The sequence below is a fragment of the Argopecten irradians genome, chromosome 6, assembly GCF_041381155.1.
Source record: "Argopecten irradians isolate NY chromosome 6, Ai_NY, whole genome shotgun sequence".
NCBI lineage: Eukaryota > Metazoa > Mollusca > Bivalvia > Pectinida > Pectinidae > Argopecten > Argopecten irradians.
In genome coordinates this window covers 26,170,864-26,195,626 of record NC_091139.1, presented here as the reverse complement: position 1 = coordinate 26,195,626, position 24,763 = coordinate 26,170,864, and the positions used below count along the sequence as shown (strand labels likewise).

The window sequence follows — 24,763 nt, the reverse complement described above, 5'->3', positions numbered from 1 at the left end:
CTGGCTATAAACAACAAACCAACTACAAAAAAATGGCCAATTTTAATAGCTGTTGAATATTTCGACGCGTTGCTTGGGGTGAAGAAGGATTACGTATGCGAGTAATGCTGTTGTGTTATTTAAAGACCATAAAACTCTTATCTACCTAGTACACAGTGTATCTGTTGTGAATGACCTTTCGTGACGACACAGATATCGACAAGGATGTTCATGTTAAAAAGTATTCTGATTTTCAGCATTTATCAAGGTATGCTTAACGCCTATAAATCTAACATTGACAAGAATATCGCGATGATATTTTATAGAGGTCTTTTTTTATTGGATCTAATAGTGTAAACGTAAAATTTGCAAACCTGTTGAAACATATCTGGTAGGTATATACTTACACTCCCTTGACACAATTTCTTTATATACCTCACCAAGCCGAATTGTTGTCAATAAGTAAATAATGTTAACCAACATATTTTCGTGGTGACTGAATTTTGTATTTCCATTCCAAACTAATCATTCGTGGCGACTGAATTTCGCGTTTCCATTCCAAACTACTCATTCGTGGCGACTGAATTTCGCGTTGCAATTCCAAACTACGCATTCGTGGCGACTTAATTTCCCGTTGCCATTCCAAACTACTCATTCGTGACGACTGAATTTCGCGTTTTCATTTCTAACTACTCATCCGTGGCGACTGAATTTCGCGTTTCCATGATTCCTAACTACTCATTCGTGGCGACTGAATTTCGCGTTTCCATGATTCCTAACTACTCATTCGTGGCGACTGAATTTCGCGTTTCCATTCCAAACTACTCATTCGTGGCGACTGAATTATGCGTTTCTATTCCTAAATAATTCGTGGCGACTGAATTTCGCGTTTCCATTCCAAACTACTCATTCGTGGCGACTGAATTTCGGGTTTTCATTCCTAACTACTTATTTGTGGCGACTGAATTTCGCTATTTAGAATAATAACGTTCTACTGTACCTGTGCCTACATGTAACATATTTCCGCGGTGATACATTATCGCGCTTTCTACTTGGCCGCGAAATAATCGCACGCGGAATGTAGTAGGTCTACAGTAAATTCGTCCTGAGCGTATACAATATAACGTCATCTGTAACACTGGAAAGTCAACTGTTTTTTGTGAAAATCTTATGAATGTTATCATCGATACTAAACAGTTTTCTTGGTTTAACCTAAGCATCTTAACCATATTAATTAACTTTATTGTTTAATTATTCATTAAACAATCAAATTATATAGTGTCTTAAAATACCACTTTTGAAAAATACCCTCTGTATGAGAATATGCCATAAATACCTTCCTTGTCTATGGGTATTATTTTTTTTTATTTTTTTTTTATTTTTCAGAAGTTTTCAAAATGTAAAAGTTACATTAGATATCAGCACACAAATCATTCATAGTCACTCAATATATAACGTCATTCATTAGTCACCATATCCCACAGTAGCAAATTATATTTGATTACCATTATCACACTCAGTAAAGTTACAGCTTTGCACACTAACATTATCGCTCAGTTCGCATCATCATTACCATGATCATCATCATTGTCAAAAAATCATTACTACATGTATTTTAATAACATGGTCAATAAATTTTAAATCTTATATTTTGATATTATAATCAAAGTTATCACCTGTCCTCTTATCCTCAAACATAACATTATATATGATATCACCCACAAAGACATCATTAATAGAGAACGATAATTGTATGAGGTAATCACTGTACATTTTACATGTAAGCATCCAAATTGATCTGAATGAGTTTTATTTTTTAAAATATTTTTAATTGATTTGTGTACAAACAAACAGAGCAAACATACCAAACCAAATTAGGAGAGAGAGAGAGAGAGAGAGAGAGAGAGAAACAAGCAGACAAAGACAGATACACAGACAGACAGACAGACAGAGACAGACACACAGACATGTAGACAGACAGCACGACTGACAGACAGACAGACAGACAGACAGAAAAGAAAGGTGGGGTGTAACTATGAGACATCAAATATTCAACATTGCAAGGAAAGCAAAAGCAAAATTTGATTAATTGTGACAATAATATTCAAGGTCGGGAAGATAAATAAACAAGAGAATTGGAAAAAAAACCACCAAAAAAACAAAAAAACAAAAAACAAAAAAAGAAATCTGGGCAAATAATGTAAACCTTTTACAATGCTACCAGTTTTTCCCATTTCTTCCAATTCTTATCAAACCTTTCTTTAGCAGAATCACCTTTACTAGTAGCTATATATTTTTGTACCCTATAGTGGTCCTTGATAGTGTTGATTAAAGCATTTATACTTAAGGAGTTATGCAGACATCTCATCTTGTAAATATAAGGTTTGATTATAATGAGAATTTCATTATCTATCCCATTATTTTTTAAGATTCTGTGAAAGAAGACCAAATAGATATGATTCTTTATTAAAACTGAAGGGAATGATGAGTGCATCTAAAAGATTTTCAAAAGTATAAAGAAGGTTCTGAACCTCTTGACATTCCCACAGCACATGTATAATAGTCTCAGTTTCAGAATTACAGAGAACACATAATGGAGAAATGACAACATGAGATTTAAAAAGAAGAGAGTTTGTAGTAAGAATGTGATGATTCACTCTATACTGAAACCATTGAAGCTTTGTGTTTTTAGTGATAGTGAAAGGAAGTTTGAAAATTTTATTCCAAGTAGGATTGTCAAAGTCAAAAGTCTTATTCCATTTTTTCTGTCCAGTTGGAATTACATTATTTTTAATAAGAAAGTTGTAAAAGTGTTTAGATCCTTTGGACTTCATTAGAAATAATTCCAGGTTAATTGGAATGTAAGGATATACAACATTAGCGTATGGGAGAGCTGCATTGGCGCAATATTTCTTGACTGCGGATAACACACTTAGATAATGTAGAAAATTACTGTGAATTTGATATTTTTGAGTAAATTCATCAAAGGTAAAAAAAGTACCTGCGGTTTTATCCTTCACTAGATCTTGTATCACTATAACTCCTTTCTGATACCAGTCCTTCATAAAAATATATTTTTTTTCCTATAGTAATTTCATCATTGTACCAGATAGGGGTTTTCATATAAAATGGATGTTTGTTAACATTCTTCTTGTAACTAGAATGCAGATGTTGAAAAGCTTTAAATACATCAAACCAAAAGCTATTATTACATTTATTTTGACACATTCTTACATATTCAAGCCCACAGTTAGCTAACAAATCTATGTTTATATATGTTTTGAGAATCACTTGCCATTTTGATGAACTAAGAAGAGCTCTTCTTATCCAACTGAGTTTGAGAGAGTCAATGAAGGCTTAATATTTACCATTTTAAGTCCTCCTTCAGTATAGTTTTGCATCAAAATATCCCTTTTAACCTTATCTATTTTACTATCCCATAGAAATTCATAAAGAACAGAGTTAATTTTGGAAAGAAAGTTTTCATCTTGGTTTGGCAGAGATATAAATAAATGATTAAATTGGGAAATAAGTAGTGATTTAATTATATGTATTTTGCCAATTGGAGTTAAAATTCTTCTGTTCCATGATTTTATGAGAGATTTAAGTTTTATCATTTTTTTTTTTTAAATTTAACCTGGGTATCATATGCAGATTAACATGGAAGTCAATTCCTAGAAGAGTGACCCTCTCTTGCCCCCACTGAAGATCTAGTTCTGGAAGAAATGTATCTGAGCTATATTTTTGCTTCCGATCCATACCACTTGAGTTTTCGAAACATTCATTTTAAGTCCTGATATATTAGCAAAATGTCTTAATTCTTTGATCGATTCCCTAAGTGATTTCTCTGAACCATCTAGAGCCAGATAGGTATCATCCGCGTATTGCGATAAGAGTATTGGACAGCCGTTAATATCAATTCCTTTTATTCCTTTATTATGTCGTAATTTAATTGCCAAAATTTCTGCGCATAGAATAAAGATATAAGGAGCGATAGGGTCGCCTTGACGACAGCCTCTTTTAATTGGAAAAAATGAAGATAAGTTCCCACCTTGATTAATAGTAGCACTAGCATTGCTGTGAAAGGTTTTTACCCAATTTATTATACTGTTCCCAAAACCAAAAAATTGTAATACTTTTTCTATAAAAACCCAAGAGACCGAATCGAAAGCTTTTTCAAAATCAATCATTAAAAACATACCTGGAATATCATTTTCTTCTGTATATTGCATGACATCATAGACAAGTCTGGTATTTTCGCCAATATAACGCCCCTTTAAAAACCCAGTCTGATCATTATCAATTATTTCATCCAAAACTGATTTAAGTCTACGAGCTATGGTACCTGATGCTATTTTATAGACAACATTCAAAAGAGTTATTGGCCTCCAATTTTTTATGAAATGTCTGGATTTATCTCCCTTAGAGATACATGAGATGATACCTTGTCGTTGCGAGATAGATAAAATACCAGAAAGATACCCTAGATTGATCGAGCGCACATCAAAATTACCTAAATATTTCCAAAAACATTTATAAAACTCTACTGTAAAGCCATCTATACCAGGACTTTTGTTATTTTTCATATTTTGCAAAGTTTTCCAAGCTTCTTCCAGTGTTATTAAGCCCTCCATATTTTTTGAATCAATATCACTTATTTTTTTTAACATTAAATGGTTCTAAATTAATATCTTCTAGATTGCTATTAGATTCATACAGCTTTTTATAAAAATTGAAAACTTCTTGCAAAATTTCATCCTGGTTTGTTATTACTTTCCCATCATCTAGTTGTAATTTTGGTATAATTTTAGATGTGAAATTTCGATTTTCTAAATTGAAAAAATAATTAGTAGGTTTTTCCCTTTCTTCAATCCATTTAGCTCGAGATCTAACAATACTCCCTTTAATTTTCTTTTCCCTTATCAATTGTAACTCTTTCTTTTTAAGTTCTAAATCAACTAAATTTGGTTCATCTTGATCCTCTAATGCCTGAATTGCCTTCTTAAGATGATCTTCCCTAATATTCTGCTGTTTTTTCTTATACGAGGAGTATGAAATAGTTTTCCACCTAATTTGCATGAGCAAGGTTCCAAAAAATAGCTTGTCATCAATAGTAAACTGTATATCTGAATCTGAAATGCTAACTATGTTTGACTGATTATAGACTGTAAGACAGTACTGCAATTTTGTCTCAGAAATACATTTTTTTACAAGATCTAAATATTCAATGTCCTGAAGGAGACTATTATTAAATTTCCACACACCCTTTCCCGGTCTAAATTTTTGAAATTGAAAAGATATTACAGGAAAAGAATGGTCAGAACGATAACCAGAAGCAATACTCGTTTTATTACAGCTTGAAATCAAATTTTCGGAGATGAGAAAAAAATCAAGACGAGCTTGTCTCAAAGGTCTATTCTTCCTCCAAGAATACCTTCTGATATCTTCATGTTGTTCTCGAAAAATATCGGTTAGATTAAAATAATCAATTATTTCTAATACCTTTTCTCTGGCCTTAGGATTGTTAAGATTTTTATAGTTTTTATCATAATCAAGCTTGGGATCCAGCACTAAATTAAAATCACCACAAATAATTGAATGTTTATTATCAAATTCTTCCAAGGTTTCATTCAAAATGTTATAGAATTCGGGACTATCCCTGTTTGGACCATAGATATTAATCAAGGAAATTCTGAACGTTTCAATTTCAACATCTAAAGCCAAAAAGTTGCCTGAATCATCTTTCTTTTCCTTAAACACTTTAAATTCAAAGTTATTTTTAAAAAGAATTACAACCCCTCTTGCATTCGATTTGAAAGAGTTAAAAAAACATTGAAAGCCCCACTCGTTTCTAATAATGTGTTCTTGTTCCTTAGTAAAATGAGTGTCCTGTAAGCAGATAATGTTACTATTTGTCGATCTAAGGTAGGAGAAAACATCTTTTCGTTTTAATTTATCCCCCAGACCCTGACAGTTTGCCGACAAAAACTGTATTTCAGACATCTTTGCAAGTCACTTTTGAGTATAATCGATCCACCCCAAAATAGAAAGAAATACGGGACATAACAGTATGGGTATTATAAATAATTTAACATTCTTTCTATTCTATTTTAGGTGTCTTTGGGGAGACTACAAATTGCCTTCCAGGTTGGATCTTCAATGACGGTTCATGTTATTTCTTTTCGAGAGATACGGAAACTTGGGTGGAGTCTTTTGTAAGTTGTCGCATATGGAAATACTCTTCGACACATTGTTTATTCCATCTTCTTTTAATAAAGACAAAAATCCTTTTGGGTTTAGTTTCACAAAATTACAACCTGATTTCATACAAAAGAGATAATAGTATTCTCATTTTGAAGTACTATATATACAAGGGTTGATGTCTCCAGAAAAGATTAAATCCATTATAAATCAATCAAAAAAATCAGGAATATTATAATATTCAAATCTATATATCTAGTAGCCAAGGTGAACAAGATCATCAGATTCATAAATATGAATGAAAAAATGGATGACTCTGGTACATCTAGCAGACTAAAGTTACTTATTAACATATAGTTTCTGTCAATGCAAAATAATATCAAACCTTTTAATATCATATGTATTAATTATCTTATAATCTTGAAAATATTTCTCTCGCTACCCCAGCCGACCTACCGCTCCAAGCACCACCACCCTTTTTTGTACCCTCCCCCTGATCGCCTTTCTCTAACTGCTACCCCTCTTTTTTCATTCTTTCAACTCCTTCTTCTTCTTTGTTTGTTGTCACATGCAGGTGTCTTATAGGTATGAAAACGGGTGTGTATGTATGTGTCTTTATTATCTTGTCGTGGAATGAGTTTGTGCGTATATATATTAAGATATGTAGATTATATGAACGAATTCATTATTTAAGTAATAATCATAGTGGAGTTTTTTCCCCTTTATTTGAAATTAGAATACTAATTTTGTTTTCTGAACTTCTCTTCATGAATGTTTGTAACTTGCATCACTGTGTTGTTTTGTATGAAGAAGACCCATGAACTCAAATCCTGCTGTTTAATTCCAATTGACTTGTCAATAAAACAGTTTAAAATTGAAAGTGGAATCTCAAAGTGCAGAATTTTGTTTCGACTGATATTTTCTCTGTTCCTCCATCACAGGCATACTGTCAGATCTATGACAGCGAACTGGTGTCTATCAGAAACGAAGCCGAAAATAATTTCCTGAAGTCGGAACTACGGAAGCGCCATGTGGCAGGTGAGTTAACGACATGCATTCAAACTTTTACCGATAAATGAATTTAATTATTCATCAGTCTTCCCAACTTATCACATATGCGCAGACTAGCATACCAACAAACAATATCTAACTGCATGTTTTCATTTAGATTCAGATTGGAACGTCTGTTATTTTACATCCGGAACTGACGCTCCAGTAGAAGGACGGTGGGAATGGGCGCCAACAGGGGATCCGCTAACATACACGAACTGGGGAACCCATGAGCCCAGTAACGGCGGGGGCAATGAGAACTGTCTCTGTCTATATAAGGCGCATGACTTTTCATGGAATGATCGGAACTGTCATAACCAAGACCATTTCATTTGTAGAACACGGTGGGTTGTGTCATTCCTTCAGTTTTTCATTTTTAAGAACTGTTTGAAGTTTATGTTAGTAAGTTTTGTGACGTGAAATAATTATAAGATAGGATTTAACCCAAAAAACAGATAGTACCTACAACTGTATATTAGAAAAGCTGGGCCCAGTTTCATTCAATTAATATTCCTTACGTCAAAGAGCCCATAAAGGCCCACTACCTTTCCGGAGCAAAATTCAAAGGTTTCTTAAAAGCTTAATAACATAAGAAAATACAAATTGATGACCTAAGATGGGGTAACATCACCAAACATATGCAAGATTCCTGCGTAATATATGATAACCGTAGAGAGACATTTCACTGTTTTACCGTCTGGTACAGTAAATAATCGATAGTCAACTACAGGGCGGTTTAAGGACGACAGCGGGAAAAATAAGACGACCCGTGTTATTAAAATTAACACTTTATTTATTTTATTTAATTTTTTTAGAAAGTTATGACAAATGTAGCATTTAAACAGTAAGTTAATAACTTTTGCGACTCTACAAAATTATCGATCTCGTTTTACATTCCCATTTTAAAAATTAAAAGCCGTTTCAGAAAGGTAGATTAAAACACATTTGGACTTTTCTACTTCAAGACCTTGGTCAGCACATTAAACATCTCAGGGGTGAATGGATGACTTGACTTAAAATTAACATTACAGTTGTTAAGGGGAAATCTTCCCTTCATTTCTGTAATGCAAAATGTAAACGAATTCCTAAAAGTTAATGAATGTTCATAAATTTAGCAAATAAATAAAGACCTTAATCTTCATTTACGTTCCTCTCTTAGTTTACATTGTGTTCAACGTAATATTTGTATTCTACAAGATATTCATGTTCTTGTCCAAAATTTCTTCACTCACATAATGTTGTTTAATCAGGTAACAATGGTCAATTTTATATGTATATCCAGTAACGAAGAATTTTGCAGCATGACACGAACCTAAAACACCGAACAGCATACCCCATACGATCATATTATACCAAAAGTCGTCTCACCCCCTTTATGTTGAGGGCTAAAAACAACTGAAGAGATTAAAAAACCGCAAAATATGAAAGAAATCGGAGCATGTGCGTATTATGCAGCACCAACGTCCTCCATTATTTCATAGGGGCATTGTCTGCAGTATGAAATTAGTTTCTTATACTGTCAATGAAAAAGCGTTCAAATATCATAATGTTTGCATTTATACTTAAATATTACAGCTATATTCATTTAATTATATATGTATTATGTGATAAACAATTTTTATTTTGTTTTTATTGCAGACCATCATTCAGTGGTGAATTGATTGGATGAGAACTATATCTCAAATCACATAGAAATACACAATGTAAACATGAAACATCGTTAAAACTGTATGCATTCAAATAAAATAATTGAAAATACTTGCCGAATTATTAAATTGTTGGTAATAGCTTAAAGATGCTCAACCGCTGGTAAATGGTATTTATCTCTATCAAAAAAGGGGCAGGCGAGTTAGTAATTTTCTTCAAGTACAAAAGCTACTTCACACCATTACCTCCAATGAAAAATTTGTGCTGCTGCTTTTACTAAAAATATTTAAAATGATAAATTTCATCCCGAAAAAAATCCATGGCACTATATTCTATATGGAACGAAATACTGATTGCGCATACACCAAATGCAAAATAAATTATTTTACATTATTATTTATGTCAATTAGACATAAAGCATACACAATTAAAAACAAGTTATTGTTCAAATGATGAGTATCGTTTATGCTATGTCGGCGGTGGGGCATCTATAATGCAGGTAGTCCTTGCTGATTTATAGTTTTATTTATCCCACACCTTAAAGTTAACGACAGAGGGAAATCATATACAGCAAAATAGTTTGAAAGTTTGTTTTCTCTCCTTGTACACAGAAACATCAAAAGTGACATATTGTTTCAAGGGTGATATCGAAAATGAATTCATGAAGTATACCATTAAGTGAGTACAAAAAGGTATGTATAATATTGTCTATTAGGTATGTCATTAGAAGAAGTATCTTGTCTTAAATGTACACCGGTGACAGTATGATTGTGACTTGTAACTTAATGGGGTGTCTACTTTCTAAGGCACATAATTGAGTTCACATCTTCTTTCGATGCACGTCATTTAAAGAGTTAAATTCCCTCTTTGGCCTCTTAACACAAATGGGTGCAGGGAGAAGAGATATCCTTTACTCACTGAATGATTTCTGACACACTTCAAAAACGCAGAGGCTGTGTTAAATTTAACATATTGTGTAGTATATTTTAAACTAACAACCTTTAAAGATGCTCCACCGCCGACAAATGGTATTTTTTTCACTATCAAAAACAGGAGCAGACGATTTAGTATTTTTCTTCAGTTACAAAAGTTACTTACTTTACACCATTACCACCATTGAAAAGTTTGAGCTTCTAATTTTACTTTATGTTAAAAATATGAAAAATAATTAAATGCATCCTGAAAAAATTCCGTGTCACTTTATCCGTTATGGAAGGAAGTACTGATTGCGCATGCACCAAAGGCGAAATAAATTATTTTATATTATTTTTTGTGTTAATTAGACATATATATACATGATCAAACACCAATAATTGCTCAACTGATGAATATCATTTATGCTTTGTCGGCGGTGGAGCATCTTTAAAAAAGATATGAAGAAAAATGTTCAGCGACACTTTAAGAAAAAATCTTGAGAAACTTCCGTCCAACATCTCATTAAAAGTTTTTTATATTCACATTGTCCTCCTGGCCTTCGGAGTTCAATTTGATTACCATTTGCACAATCTGCTACATGTAGCATCACGGGTGAGTCTTGCTGTATTATTGTAGAGGTATTTAATGGTAACGTCTTTCTTAAAGACGGATGCCTGTATTTGTTCTAGAGAGTGTCTAGAGATCTTGTAACGATCAAATAGCTACATTATGTACAACGTGGACTAAAAAAAGTAAGATTTTTTTCAGTTTTTGTTTTTATGCTTCGCCATTAAATAGGGGAAGGGGAACTTTCAAAATAATTCAATGATATTACCCATATACATGTATATGGAAAGCAGTTACAGACATAACTAATTTTGATGTTTTACACCTTTTTTGTACAATACTTATCTACGAATAATTGTAACTGTAGATACAGCCATTTTTCTGCTCCATTTGATTTAGCTATGAACGGAAAGCCTAAGAAACATGAGATATGCCCATCCTTAGAATTATCCGAAATTTTGGTAGGCCATCATCGTGCATGATAGAGAAGGTCAATGTGAATAAGAATGGGCAATTTTCCCGAGAAAGGCACGATGTGCTATTTCAATTTTTTCATCCGATTTCCGGACAATTATATAATGCTTATTTTCCAAATCATTTACAGAAAGATTAATGATACCTACCGAACAGTACACACATGGATGTTAAGTTCAAACTTTATGTTATTTACAATTTGATACCCACAACTGTTTTTCATTTTCCAATCATGATACGAAACGAAATGTTACAACAGAAAAGAGTATTGTCTCTCAAATCATTGATGTACTTATAAGTTCTGAGTTGATAAAAACAACAAAACTAGTAATTACATATTGAAGGTAGTTTTATTATCTCCTCAAAACTTTATAACCCGTCTCATTGAGGGTTACAAATGTCACAACATTACAATGAGGTAGATAAATAAATGGGAAATAGCACTACCTCATCTCACAAAGTATGTCGTCTGCTTAGACGGTCGTGAAGTATGTCGTCTGCTTATACGTAGAGTCTCGTAAAGTACTTTTATGTCGTCTGCCTAGACTATTATTAAGTGATGTCTTTTCTAAGACCACAAAAATCTAATTTTTATTCAAGTCAGTAACGTACACTTTTCGACATACTTTTATCTATTTTAAATCATTTTCTGTTTGACACAATTTTCACTGTACATTTATACAAAGTTTCTCAAAACTAACACCGATTTTAATATTTAGGACCTCACTGGTTCTGCTGGTTTTGATTGTTGTTGCTCAGATTAGTTAATCATGTTACAATTTGCAGACACATGCATATACTTTCAAGCACTCAGACAAAACTGTTCATTACAATTTTTTCATCAAATGTTAAAGTTTTCTAATTTAAATTCTTCAAAATCTTCGGATTATGAGAAACAGTTTAGTAAAACGAGTTATCTCCCCTTGAACAGAGACTGAAAAGTTGTGCTAAAATGATATTGAAAAAAAATATGAAATTATGGATCTTTTTTGTGAACAAAAACAGAATATACATTGTATTTGTTGAGCTTTCTATGTGCCTTTCCAGAAACCTGTACTAGAAACTAGAGCAATGCTATCTTCAAAATCAGTTATGCTTATTTCAACCTTGAGTGCATTGATATTTAGTCCGCCAAACCTGCCTATATTATTTAATAAATGTTTGCCTAATATATAGTCTATATATTAGGCAAAAAAAACCTAATAATGTAGGCGGGTTTAGCGGACTAATTGATAGTGTACTGGTATTTTCGCATAATTTTAACACATTATTATACGTACAATTACACAATCTTCCATTCTTATGTTGACATCCATGTTATCAAAAGGTTCCACTACCCTCTCGTTCTTTCTTTCTCTCTCTCGCTCTCTTTCTCTCTCTGTCTCATTCTCTCTTTGTCAGTCTGTTCCTCATTCTCTGACTATTCAAACAATATATTTATATATAGAATCTCTCCCTCACACACTATATACATACAAACATGTACCATATTTTACCGAATATATTGCACCATCAACTCAAGTTTAATATAACTGATTTGCAGTTTTAAACACGCTAAGGTAAACTTTTATGTATCCAGAGGTAATATATTATTCAGTACACAGAAACTAACTTGACCTTGATTCATAAAGTTGCCCTTTACAGAGAGATAATAGTGGTACAAAAGTTTTTTTAAAATCAATCATAATGATGATTCTAATTTGTCAGAGAGATAAACACTGAATTTTCTAATCCGTCCGAGAGGAATACAGGTATCAAAATTTCTTTCCATGCTAGATTTTAATTTTGACTGTACCCCTTACCCATTAAAAAAGGGCAAAAAAATCTATGTCCCACAATTACCCTTAAGTTGCAAAATCAGCAATATTTAAGTTATCATCTATAACTTCAGTTTCATGTTGTATCCTTCATACTATTTCCCTTCTAAATGAAAAATATCTAAAATCTGTCCTACTAGGATTTTTACTTTGGGTTTGATCACCTGATGGAAAAATATTATAACAAAATATCTTTATATAGACTTGTACAGAATATAAACAAAATCTTGATATAAGCATAAGAAAATCAAATCAGAACATATCTTCAAAAATTTCAGTTTTTGGAATTACAAAGCATCAGTGTTAAATTCTGTATGTACTTACAATGCTTAATCAAAAGAAAAATAAACTTAAAACATAAAATGAATGTATTCCTAAATTCAAATAGATTAAAAGTGAATTTAGCATAAATATTTTCCACAAACAAGATTTTCATGTTTGAATAGTCCAGAGCTCTAATACTGGCAGACAAATTCTGGTAAATTTTAATTTTGCGAGCCAGGTTTTCTATGTTGAGACGAGACTGAAGTCTGGTTTGTATAAAATCGGACACTAATTATTATCAACTGATGTCGAAATATTCCCAGTGGCTCCCAAGTCTCGATTGACTATAGTTTTGGCTGCAGCAGGAAACTGGCATACTTAATTGGAACTGTCACATTTTCTAAACATAAAAGGAACACTGTCTGCCCTAATAATATTACAATTAAATGATATCAGAGTCGTGAAAGACAAAAATATTGGCATGTTCTTTGTTCTTGATTACCAAATATTTTTTAATCAGTTGTAACATAATAAAACTGTTCCAAGTGTATTTTGTCTTCTCATATTAGCTTTAAGTGGTCATGTTGAGGAGAAATATTTAATCTTTGCATTCCCTATAAAACGCTCCTTAACAGGCAGACAAAACCATATTTGAGTTCTTGTAATTGATATTGATTATTTTCGGTCTTTCCTTGAAATTCAAGTCATGGACTGTATCCAACAAATGAACAGGCATACAAAGATTAAGAGGGAAATTACTTTTGTATTTTGAATGAGAACTGAATTGGCATTTGGAATAATGCTGATGTTTCGTATAACAGTTTGAGTTACCGTATTCAACCCAATAAGTGCCCCATTCCTATTAGCATCCCTCAAATGTTTTGAAGCCTCAATTTTACTTACATCGACTTAAACACAGACTGACACATGAGAACCATAAAGATTTCTCTAATTGATTTCTTATGTGAATTGATTAATGGCTTACTCTGAGCAATATTGTTATGAAATGTGCGCCAAAATTTGATTCCTATAAGTACATTTTTCATTTTTTTTTGCCACTCTCGATGCTTAATCAAATATGTCAAATATGGTAGGGATATAAAGGTACAGCGCCAGTCTGTGAATATACACAAGATAATTACAACGTTGTTAAATACAATATCAAACAGGGTATAAGTAATTATACTAAACAAAAATACCCTGACATCAATTTCACAACAATTTTACCCCAAATATCAACCCTGTGGAGTGAGTATATAGTCTGAGCAAGGTGTTTAAAGAGTATTTAAAGACATGGAGGGAAAACATTTATCATTATCAAACACCAAATAAAACATGGCATTAGAGAAAAAATTGTTACAATAAATGATGACTGAAAATTAATAAGTACATTTTATGAAAGGGAGCCTAATGGATAAAATGAAATATGGAAAATTTTGATTTGAAACTTATGTATAGATGAACAATTTGTGGAAAATGGTCAAAAGAATATTGCAATACATCTGGTTTGATGCATGAAACAGATAAAAAAATGATTGCATCTGTTTATGTCACATTCCTCTTAATATCACATTTTTGTCTGACAAAGTGAACATGACATCGAGAGGATTTCTTGGTAATATCATGTTATTGTATCCATTATTACTAAGTTGATGATATATATGTTATCAATGAAACAAATGAAAACATCTCATTATCTTTTCATTATTTGGCCTCAATATCTAATTAGAAAATAATGTGTTTTTCGCATTTTCATTGGCTCATCCCCGGGCACTATTTAGCCATAGTCCCAGGGCTATGGTTTGGCACGCTTTTTTGTTATGAACGTCATATTGACGAAAATGATACCACTGTCGCTATCTGCGCTGCAGAACGTTTTGCAAACATAAATGTCACGGTTAAGAAACTTGAATGCTGACGAATTTACAAAAGAATAAAATAGCAAATTGAACTGAGCAGGCAACGAAATATGCAGTGAGTATTTTCAAAGATTTCTGCCTGGAAAAATGTATCTAGATGCCTCCGACCATGACATTTCTAAACGTTAAATGTGGCCGCACTTGTTAAAATAAATTGTTATTGGTGATCGTACATAATTGTTTGTCTTTTCATTTTTTTCCAATTTTTTATGTACTAAAAACATTATTCCCTTCTTTTGAGGGCACTGGTCTCATATTGTGTCTTGTGATGGCATAGTGCCCTCGCCTCTGGCTCGGGTACTATGTCATCTCTCAACAACACTGATCATAGCGCCCTCAAAAGAAGGCAATAATATATAAATATACTCAGAAAATTGTCCCTTTGACAAGAAAATGTTTTAAAACGTTAACCAACAAATTTTCGTTTGCAATTAAATTTCACGTAGAAATCACGAAAATAAATTGTTGTTAAAAAGCAGTTGAGCATGAAAACGTGAAACTTAAACGTCACCAAAAATTAATCAGTTTATAGTAAACAATAATATTATTATCATGGAATAATTCTACTCTGTTTTAGAACCTTGGTAACCTTTATAATAGACTGATCTATCAATGACAATATGTGTTAATCACTTTAATAACTTTCAATTTCTGAAGAAAAAAAATGACATCATGCATTAATGATAATATATTACTATTAACAATTAAATACATCTAAGAAAAAAAGACATGACACAATGACTCACAATAAACATCCATCATTTAACATTATCACAGGGTTGTAGCAGCTGGATGACTTACAACAAACAAATCATATAACATTATGCCAATGGAAAATGAAACTGAAAGTAAATGTGAGAAATATCATAACGCCAATATGGCTATCTGTTTATATACAAATGTATATATATACACAGAAACAATAGTCTTACAATAAGGTGTACCATATATATACAGACAATGAACACATAAATATTATAAACTTATGAAATAATGCTGATTGGGTTGAGTAAAGGAACAGTTTGAAAGCAGGCAATTAGTTTCTTTAGTTGAACATTGAGTGATTGGTCAATTGATAGAAAATATGGAAAATAAGTTACAAGCAAATAAAACTTTAAAAAACTAAGCCTTGACACATATAAACCTTTAATATAGCTTGTTTTGAAGGTAATCATGTTCTGTGTTTGCACGTAACAGAGTTATCTACCCTTTCGGATAGGTATTGATTGTGACATCACATGTTTGTGAATATAACGTCATACATTTTGGAGAAAACGATGTGAATTGTGCTCACAAATCAATGAAGTAATAATCGATACCTACCTGCAAGGAAGCTAACTCTGTTATATGAAAAGACAGAATTGATCTTAATCAAACATATTTCAAAATGTGTTCTTAGTAAATCTCTCAAGATCATTAGGATGTTTTGTAAGGTAGCTTGTTCAGGATAAAATATCAAGCTAATTAATGAGGTCATCATACAAAATCAAGGGGAATATCTAAAGGTCATTTGTCATTAATATCAAACACAAAACTGTACTAAAAAAAAATTTGTAGGCAGCATACATTCTGTGTTCTTTCCTCGTCCTATCATATATTGTCTATTAGTCGATCCTTTAAAATAAGTTGTCTTTCCATTTACAGACATCTAATCATCCTTCACCATCTGCCCTCTCATCCAATCAGCAATGACCGTCTGCCCATGGCGGCCATTTTGAAAGACACATCACCTAACAGGAATGAACCAGATACTGTATCACATTAAGCACTAACAAAAAAGTCCACAACCATGATGGTTGCCATGGTAACAGTTTGTTACTATGCGAGTAACCATGGCGATCTTCACTAACAGTCTGTTCCTGAGTGACACCTTTTGAAGACATATATCTCTCCGCTAATTGATTCATCAAATCGGATCTGAAACAATAATGGCAAAATTCAAACAAGAGTGCAGAAATAATACATAATGTGACTGTTGTGGGACTTTGTTGAGAATCAATCAAATGTTTGCTACCGGATTTAAAAGAAAAGTTTAGACAATGGGAAGAGTAAAGTTGTATTAAATCCAACTCCCTTAATGAACACTAGAAAATCTCCATATATCAAAGAGGGATGAGAAGTATTAAAGGAATTGGATAAAACAATTTTACCTCTCCCCATATCATGACAGGGGGATACTAAGATTCTGGTATAAAATTGACATTGTAATTAATATAGATTTGTTTTTGGCAAGAATACATACGTTTCAGCATCCATTTTCACCCAGAGGTCATTAAATGGCTTCTCCTTATACCGATTGTAGATTTTCTTTCTGTGTTTATCTCGCTTTTTTAACCAGTCACTGCAACATACAAAATATAAGACCCGTTAGACCATCAATAAATACCTGAACTGGTACAATCTTTTATAAAATATCCTTTTTAAGAAGGGTTTCTGATATGTCAGCTCTATTCCTAAAAAAATAAATCGATTCAAAAGGTGAAATTTAGAGATTTTGAAAAAACCACACATATCCCAAAAGTATCAGAACTTTAATAATGATAGAAATGTTTCTTTAACTCATTCCCTCCTGCAATTTTATAATGGACTTGTCTAGTCTTTGATTTAGAAGAGTCTAAATACATCTTCAGAGGTGGCTGTCACTGTTGAAATTCATGGTTTCAAAGATGGTGCTACTAAGTACAACCAATAGCGCTCATCGGCTGCACATTTTCCCGGTAGGTGGCGCGCGTGCTCTACTTGGTATGTTCTGGAAAGACTGAAGAGTTCCAATACATACGTTGGTAGCTAGGCCAAACAGTACGCTGCAATGCCCTATTACTGTTGTGTTCCCGGTTGTAAATCGGATGGAAGTGGTCATACATTCCCTTCTGATCCACACTTGAATAAGCTATGGCGAGTTGCAATCCGTCGTGTGGACGAAAAGACCAAAGGTTTATGGGAGCCCGGCAAGCATTCAAAGGTCTGTTCGGATCACTTTTCCGAAACGGATTACGTTGAGCAGACATTGCTTGGTAAGAGACCAACGATATCATCTATATATTTTGGAAGGAAGACACGAACGGTTACTGTGAAATGTTCATTTTTTCGTTTATAATATAAGTTAAATTAAATATCAAGACCGATTCGTTGTAAGTTGTTAATAGTGGCGAATGCGACCAGGACAGTGGCGTGTGTTACTACTATTCGTATGACCACAGGTGCATGCATATTTGATTTATATCGAATAATTTTAAATAGTAATCGAAACATTTCTGATAAAATCAAATATGTGTATTCCTGTGATACATGTTTACCTACAATTATCTTGTATATACATGTAAATCTGCATGCATGTATATAATGAACATGACAGCTGAATGAGAAAAAACACTTGTCCATTTGAATTTGTGACTGGGTGTTTATTTAAGATCATATATGATTTAAACAAGATTATGCATATGAATTGCATCAACAAAATGCAGTGTACATGTAGCAGTATTAAAAAGAAGTTGGAGAAAAAATATTCAAACAAAGAGAAAAAATACATAATGCATACAAACAAAGAGAAAAAACATACAAAATTCAAGATCTCTTAATTATTGCTATCTATAAAAGCTTTAACAGTGTTTTTTGTGTACCTACATTGTATATCAGCTTCACAGCAACATAAAAAGCTAAAAATAAATTCAATTATATTAAAATACTGCCAAGTTTTTCCCATACAAAAATCTTATTCTTACTTGATATTATATTTCAGGAGAACGTAAAAGATTAAAACCAAATGCTGTCCCTTCAGTATTCCCATTCTCCTCTAGCAACACTGTCAGTCCTTCCTCTAAAGCACGTAATGAACGACAAAAGAGAAGAGAAAGTCATATAGTGCATGTGCCTATTCCTAGTGTAGGTAACAGTGTTGTTGTGGAAAGTGAAAGTGAAGTTTCAGAGTTACATATAGTTTCAACTACTGAACATGTTGACCAAATTAAATCATTCAGTGACATGTCTACTCAGTGTGAAATTCAAGATGGTAGCCAAGGTTATTCAATTGAAAATTTCCGCAGCTCTCCAAAAATACTAAAATACTACACAGGATTTGATGACTATGATCATTTCAAGTTATTTTTCAATATACTTGGTCCTGCTGCATATGACTTGCAGTTCAGATGCTCTGTCTTGTCACCAGAAAATCAGTTATTTTTAACATTAATGAAATTACGCAGAGCAACAGAAAACATTGAACTTGGTCATCTTTTTCACATCAGTGAAACTACTGTTTCAACCCTGCTAAATGCTTGGATAAACTTCCTCTATTTCCAATTGAAAGAACTTGACATTTGGCCATCAAGAGATGTTGTTGACGAGCATATGCCAGATAACTTTTCCCAGTTCAGTAAAACCAGAGTAATTTTGGATGCTACAGAGATTCCAATTCACAAGCGCGCAATGTTAATGCCCAAAGTGCTACATTCTCTTCCTATAAAAACAAAAACACTCTCAAGACTATGGTTGGCTGCACACCCAAAGGTGCTGTTTCTTACATATCAGATGCTTACGGAGGCTCTGCGAGTGACCGCCAGATAATTGAGCGTTCTCGCCTTGTACAAGATCATTCTATGTTTACATCTGGTGACAGTATCATGGCTGATAGGGGGATTATGGTACAGGATCTATTTGCATCAAAAGATGTTCAAGTAAATACCCCAACAATGTTAAAGGGTAAAAGTCAGTTAGAGGCAGAAGATGTAGTTAGAGATAGGCGTATTGCTTCCAAAAGAATTCACATTGAAAGAGTAATAGGCTTAGCAAAAACATATAAAATACTGAATTCAAATCTGTCACATTGTAAGGTTACTCTTGGATCTAGAATTTTATATATATGCTTTGCTATTCAAAACTTCAGACAATCCATTGTAAGTTAATTATATAAATATCCTTCATACACGTAATGTACATATATAGGCGTACATATTATAATAATGTACAAGTTCATTATCTTTTTGTATCAGCACTATACTAGTACAATGTACATGTATATAAAAATAAATACCTACTTCAACAGAATATTAATTAAAATATGGTAACTTATAGTATTGTAATTCTAGAAAAATACCAGAGTACCATAAATATTATAGTTGATTACCTTAATGTTGTACACAGGAGTATATTTAACAATGTTAATATGTTTTTCAAGAATTCTTGGGAGCTGTGATAGTCATTTTGAATTTACCCCAAAAATAAATCTTGGTCATAACAATCTCAGAATAATTTCATGAGAGGCATACAAAATGAAAGATATTGCAAACCTACATTTTTCCTGCTACAAATTTCCTGTAGTATTTTTGGTAAAATAATTCTAACTTTGGCAGCATACTACCTGACCAAAAAGAATTATCAGCATAAATTTCCTCTACAAAAATATCTGTAAATGTATAGACTACAAAAAAACATTTCTGTTTCTTGTAAATGTTCAGTTGCCCTTGAATTTGATAGTAATAATTATGATTTGACTTAAGATGCATGTTTCCATGCTCATCTTTTACTAGAAATGGAAAGTCAGTGTTTACATCAATTACAGAATGTCTACCTCTATATGGACATTTGACTTCTACAAGGTCACCCTGGCTTGTAATGCCATCTGGTGAGGCAGCAAGAAAACTATTATTGATATCCACCCTCAACCCACATGCATAGACTCTTGTCCCCTTAATTTCCTCAAACTTTTTAATTGCGGCCTTCTCAAAGGATTGTCCATGTATGATAGCTGGTGTACTGAGTGTGGCAGGTTCAAACATAGATTGACATAACTGATCCTTGTTCCGCCGGTCAGTGGCTTTACATATATCCCCGAATCTGGAAGAAGTCAGGCGCCAACTTTCTCTCCTTGTGCCACTTCTTACATAGACTTTGTTTTTTTGTAGTTTCTTCAATTTTCAGGGATTCTTCCATAGATAACACCTAGAATACAAAATTAAATACTTTTTAACTTATTTTAAAATATTGTTAGTATTTAATTCAGGTAGTAAACATGCTATAAATAACTTATAAATAATACACAAATCTTTCAAAATAAAATTATAAACTCAATATTCAATGAAAATTGACTCTCATGATAAAAAAACTCATTATGCAATGTCATTCACCATGTTTTTTTAAATGACAGGTGTTAACAACTCTTTGACAGTCATATATTCAATGTAAGTTTTTTTTTTTATATAAAAATACCTTATTTCCTGCATCAACCCAATGTTCAGTAATAGGTAGTGTGCTGTAATCATGGTCTCTTGCTGCCACTTGTATGTTCGCCTTCGGCATGAGATATCTGTTGCAAATTGACTCATCGTATTTTCATGTGTGCAATATTAATATTTCCAACTTTACTAGTAAATTTCAGCAATTAACAGTAGAATACAATATTTAAAATATTTACTTAAGCAAGTAATATTCTGAATCTAGATTCATATAGGTTTCTATATTTTTGCATCAAATTTAATTGATATATCTATACATATTTTTTTTTAATTTTCATACATACAAAGATTTCATGATAATGTAATTTAATCACTGTTTGAAAATTTACCTAAAAGCAAGGTCCTTGGATGATGCAGCGCAATAGTTGATTACTTGAGTTTTGACAAATGCATTGTAACCAGCATTACCTCGGTATCTCTCAGGTCTAGGATCATCCATGTTGATGTCGTAACTGGATTCAATATCTTCTGCCTTCACTGGTGAACCTATGACAAATGTAGACAACACAGTTCAATATACATGTATAAGATTGCTTTGGAACAGAAAACACAGTAGCAGAAATAAACAGTGAATTTCAATATTACAAACCAAATATATATTACACTGTAATACTGAGTTAAAAATTATGATGATTGGTATAGATTAGGCGAACATACATTTCTAATAGTACATGTATATGGAAAGGGAATGTGTGTAGTATTATTACAGATTGCAATATGTTCTGTTCAAAAGCTATTTATTATATTGGTACATGTATGAAATATAGGTTTTATCAGAACTAGCATTTCTAGCTGATATTCTGTTGCCATATAATACTGCCAGCACCGGTGTACCTTTATATTGCTATAATATTGCAAAGTCCATTAATTATTGTCACCAAATAATTTGCATGTTTATCAATGTTAAAAAACAAACAATAACAATAAAAACCAAACAACAGCAATAAGAACAAAAAAATGAAAACAATAAAGATGTGTTGATGTGTTCAGTAATTATACAAAATACCATACTCGTTATAAGTAAAATTCTGAAAACAAACTGAATATAACCAATTAACCAAAGGCAGATTGATAATTACAATTTGGTTTCAGGTCTTCTTTCAAATTGGTACATATATGTGTTTTGTAATTTTATTCTAACACTATTTAATTGTATATACAATGGAACTGTGTTTTTCTTTTAAAAATCCTACTGCCCATTCACCACTGGTTTATTGATTTATATTAAAAAGAAACAAAAAAACTGAACGAACATTTGTTTTGTTATTGCCTTGGTAATTCTTCTTTGGTTTGTGAAAAGTTTGCAGTTGTTCTGTGCAGCTTCCCTGAATAGCAAGTCTACCAGTTTCAATAAACTGAACAAGGACAAGCAGAATGGCTGCGACATGCTTGCATGTACCGCATGGACCTTTACCAGCTGGACACTCACAATCTGTATTTATGACTTCGCCATTTGGTCCGAGTCTTACTTTGTAGTTGTAAGAAATCTGTAAAAATTGTACAGTAAAACCTACCTAAACGACCACCTCTGTATAAAGACCACTTCACACTGACAGATCATTGTCTTGTTGGTAAGACAAAGTCTACAAGTCATGTAGGTGATTAACTAATCTCAAATTAACATCAAGACCATTTTTCTAAGGTCTAAAATGACCAATTTTAACACAATTCAACCTGTGTATGATGACCACTTTGCAATTATGACAATTTTTGCTATGTCCATTGAGTGGTCTTTATTGACAGGTTTGAATGTACACCAGGTATATGTACCATTGTGGACTAAATAAGGTGTTTTATATCTAAGTTTTAAGTATGTTTCTCAGTAGATTGTTTGTCTGGTTATATTTTGCAAGCTTACTCTTTTCTTCATTGCTGCTGCAACTGTTCCAGTCAAAAACACATCAGAAGCTTCTGCCTTAAAGCTGCAGGCCTCGACCCGTCCGGACTCCAATAGGAGACGGCCTTTCGTAATAGCCTGAATATCAGCCTGATGTTGTTTGTCAACAGCCATCCTATACAAAAAATAACCTACAAAAACAAGATACAGTTATACATAGTTATACGAAAACAAAATCATATCAAATTGGAAAGAATGATTAAATTTTTGGGATCATACTGTTTAAAATATCAAAGTCAATTAAATCAATTTTATAAATATCCTGCAATAGCTTTTCATACCAAGTTCGTGTGAAGATCAATATTTTTTACTGAATAACTACAACCTACATTTACTTACAATTCCTTGAATACTAAGTTAAACATGTGCTTGAATTGGACTTCAATATTTGATTTTACACCTGTGTATACCAATGGGGCCACAGTGGCCAAGTAGTTAACATGTCTCTCCACATTACCACAAGCCCTCCACCTCTGGGTTATGAGTTTGAATCCCAAGTGGGGCAGTTGCCAGGTACTGACCACTGGTCGTTGGTTTTTCTCCAGGTACTCTGGCTTTCCTCCACCGACAAACCTGGCACATCCTTAAATGACCCTGGCTATTAACAGGACGTTAAACTAATAAAACCAAACCAAAAGTCTATACAAAAAAGTATGGTTCATGTTATGTATTTTAATTAAGTTAAGATATACAGTACCTTCTACCTGTGACATTCCTAGACTTGGCAGTTGGTTTCTGTGGTCTAGCGTCAACTGCCGAAACCCAAACATTCCCACTGGCCAATCAGGTAATGGTGATGGTGTTGGCAGAAGGACAACATCACCGCGAAAGTTCTGGTTCCTGTCGTAGGCTTCTAGACTGCAATAAATATATACAGTACACTGTATATGCATGTAATTTTAAATCAATCTGTTGGACTCATTGGCTTAATGTTGTATGCATATTGCAGTAAATAATCATGTTGTTGGTTTGTCCATGGGAAAACATGCGTTAGCTTACTGTTAATATGTGTGAGATACGTTACGCCTAGGCACTATCAGACTTTGACATACATAAACAGCGACTAATATACATGATATTAAATAAATTTATGTGTTGCGGTAGTTTACCGTTAACGATCTGTATCTGTATATTGACATGAAATTACCAACACTGGCATGTAATATTGACGGGAATAGCGTTCATACAATGTTCATGTATCTGCCGGATAGGCCTACACTAGTCGTTCGTACATGTAACTGTTGCTTCAAGCGAGATTTGAAGAAGTTGACAAGTCCTAGATAGGCATTATATACATATAGCTTCATATTCGTAATTCTGTGGAATGAAAAAATGCCCAAATATACACTTACCGTTCAATTAAATCAGCTTTTCTTCCTCGTAATACCGCACCACGTTTTGCCAATTCTAACTTCAATCTGTCAACTTTCCACAGATGATAAGCCGCCATATTGTTTATATTTCTATACCAACTAGAGCACTAACGCCACCTAGTGCCGTCAAGAGCGATAACTCCCTGATGAACCCTATAGCCGGTAAGTCAAAACTATTCTTATATCCAGCAGCTAAGATATAAATAAATCAATGAGGATCAAGTGAAATTGCATACAAATATGCTTGTAAGTATCAGGATACAACTAAATTTTTGGCAAAGAATTTGATAATGTATTTTATATCTTCATATTAAAGAGTTATCTGTCCCTGCAGGTAAGTATTGATTGTGCAGGCGTCTTGTGTTTGTGAGTTTAACATCATATTTCTCAAAGAAAGTAATAATGTCACATTTGATATACCTTCCTGTAT

The 24,763-nt window shown here is 32.9% G+C and overlaps 3 protein-coding genes and 2 pseudogenes across 5 annotated transcripts in view; 2 read left to right on the top strand and 3 right to left on the bottom strand.

Moving 5' to 3' along the window:
• Positions 1-163: 163 nt before the first annotated feature.
• On the top strand, positions 164-9,558 carry LOC138326323 (perlucin-like). Of its 2 annotated transcripts, none has more exons than XM_069272440.1 (5): positions 164-247; positions 6,094-6,194; positions 7,122-7,218; positions 7,349-7,574; positions 9,489-9,558. In XM_069272440.1, exons 1-5 carry the CDS (start codon positions 205-207, stop codon positions 9,520-9,522), a joined length of 501 nt encoding a protein of 166 aa, XP_069128541.1. In that variant the 5' UTR covers positions 164-204; the 3' UTR covers positions 9,523-9,558. The 2 variants fall into 2 exon arrangements, with proteins under 2 accessions (XP_069128541.1, XP_069128542.1); XM_069272441.1 differs by lacking the exon at positions 9,489-9,558 and adding an exon at positions 8,869-8,988.
• On the bottom strand, positions 1,070-5,429 carry LOC138326115 (uncharacterized; annotated as a pseudogene).
• A 1,606-nt stretch (positions 9,559-11,164) lies between the features above and the next one.
• The window catches only part of LOC138325461 (metalloprotease TIKI2-like), a 99,116-nt gene continuing 85,517 nt past the window's right edge, over positions 11,165-24,763 (bottom strand). The window contains exons 6-7 of the mRNA XM_069271140.1: positions 17,076-17,174; positions 11,165-16,750 (exon numbers count right to left, since the gene is read on the bottom strand). Of these exons, the coding sequence (XP_069127241.1) occupies positions 16,564-16,750; positions 17,076-17,174 (286 nt within the window). The 3' untranslated portion in view covers positions 11,165-16,563. The remainder of the gene's footprint in view (positions 16,751-17,075; positions 17,175-24,763) is intronic.
• LOC138325462 (uncharacterized) lies at positions 17,503-20,703 on the top strand (annotated as a pseudogene).
• On the bottom strand, positions 21,042-24,518 carry LOC138325463 (uncharacterized). 2 transcript variants are annotated; one of them, XR_011208787.1, is made up of 5 exons: positions 24,313-24,518; positions 23,658-23,818; positions 22,922-23,091; positions 21,472-21,549; positions 21,042-21,134 (listed from the first exon to the last, which is right to left on the bottom strand). XR_011208787.1 is itself a non-coding variant. In XM_069271141.1 (4 exons), exons 1-4 carry the CDS (start codon positions 24,408-24,410, stop codon positions 21,538-21,540), a joined length of 441 nt encoding a protein of 146 aa, XP_069127242.1. In that variant the 5' UTR covers positions 24,411-24,517; the 3' UTR covers positions 21,399-21,537. The 2 variants fall into 2 exon arrangements, 1 of the variants encoding a protein (XP_069127242.1); XM_069271141.1 differs by lacking the exon at positions 21,042-21,134 and having other exon boundaries at positions 21,399-21,549; positions 24,313-24,517.

Coding starts and splice junctions, on each gene's coding strand:
- LOC138325463 (XM_069271141.1), bottom strand. CDS start 24,410: ATGGCGGCTTATCATCTGTGGAAAGTTGACAGATTGAAGTTAGAATTG. Junction 23,819..24,312: donor AAAGCTGATTTAATTGAACG/GTAAGTGTATAT, acceptor TATTTATTGCAG/TCTAGAAGCCTACGACAGGA. Junction 23,092..23,657: donor AGGAATGTCACAGGTAGAAG/GTACTGTATATC, acceptor TTGTTTTTGTAG/GTTATTTTTTGTATAGGATG.
- LOC138326323 (XM_069272440.1), top strand. CDS start 205: ATGTTCATGTTAAAAAGTATTCTGATTTTCAGCATTTATCAAG. Junction 6,195..7,121: donor AAACTTGGGTGGAGTCTTTT/GTAAGTTGTCGC, acceptor CCTCCATCACAG/GCATACTGTCAGATCTATGA. Junction 7,219..7,348: donor ACGGAAGCGCCATGTGGCAG/GTGAGTTAACGA, acceptor GTTTTCATTTAG/ATTCAGATTGGAACGTCTGT.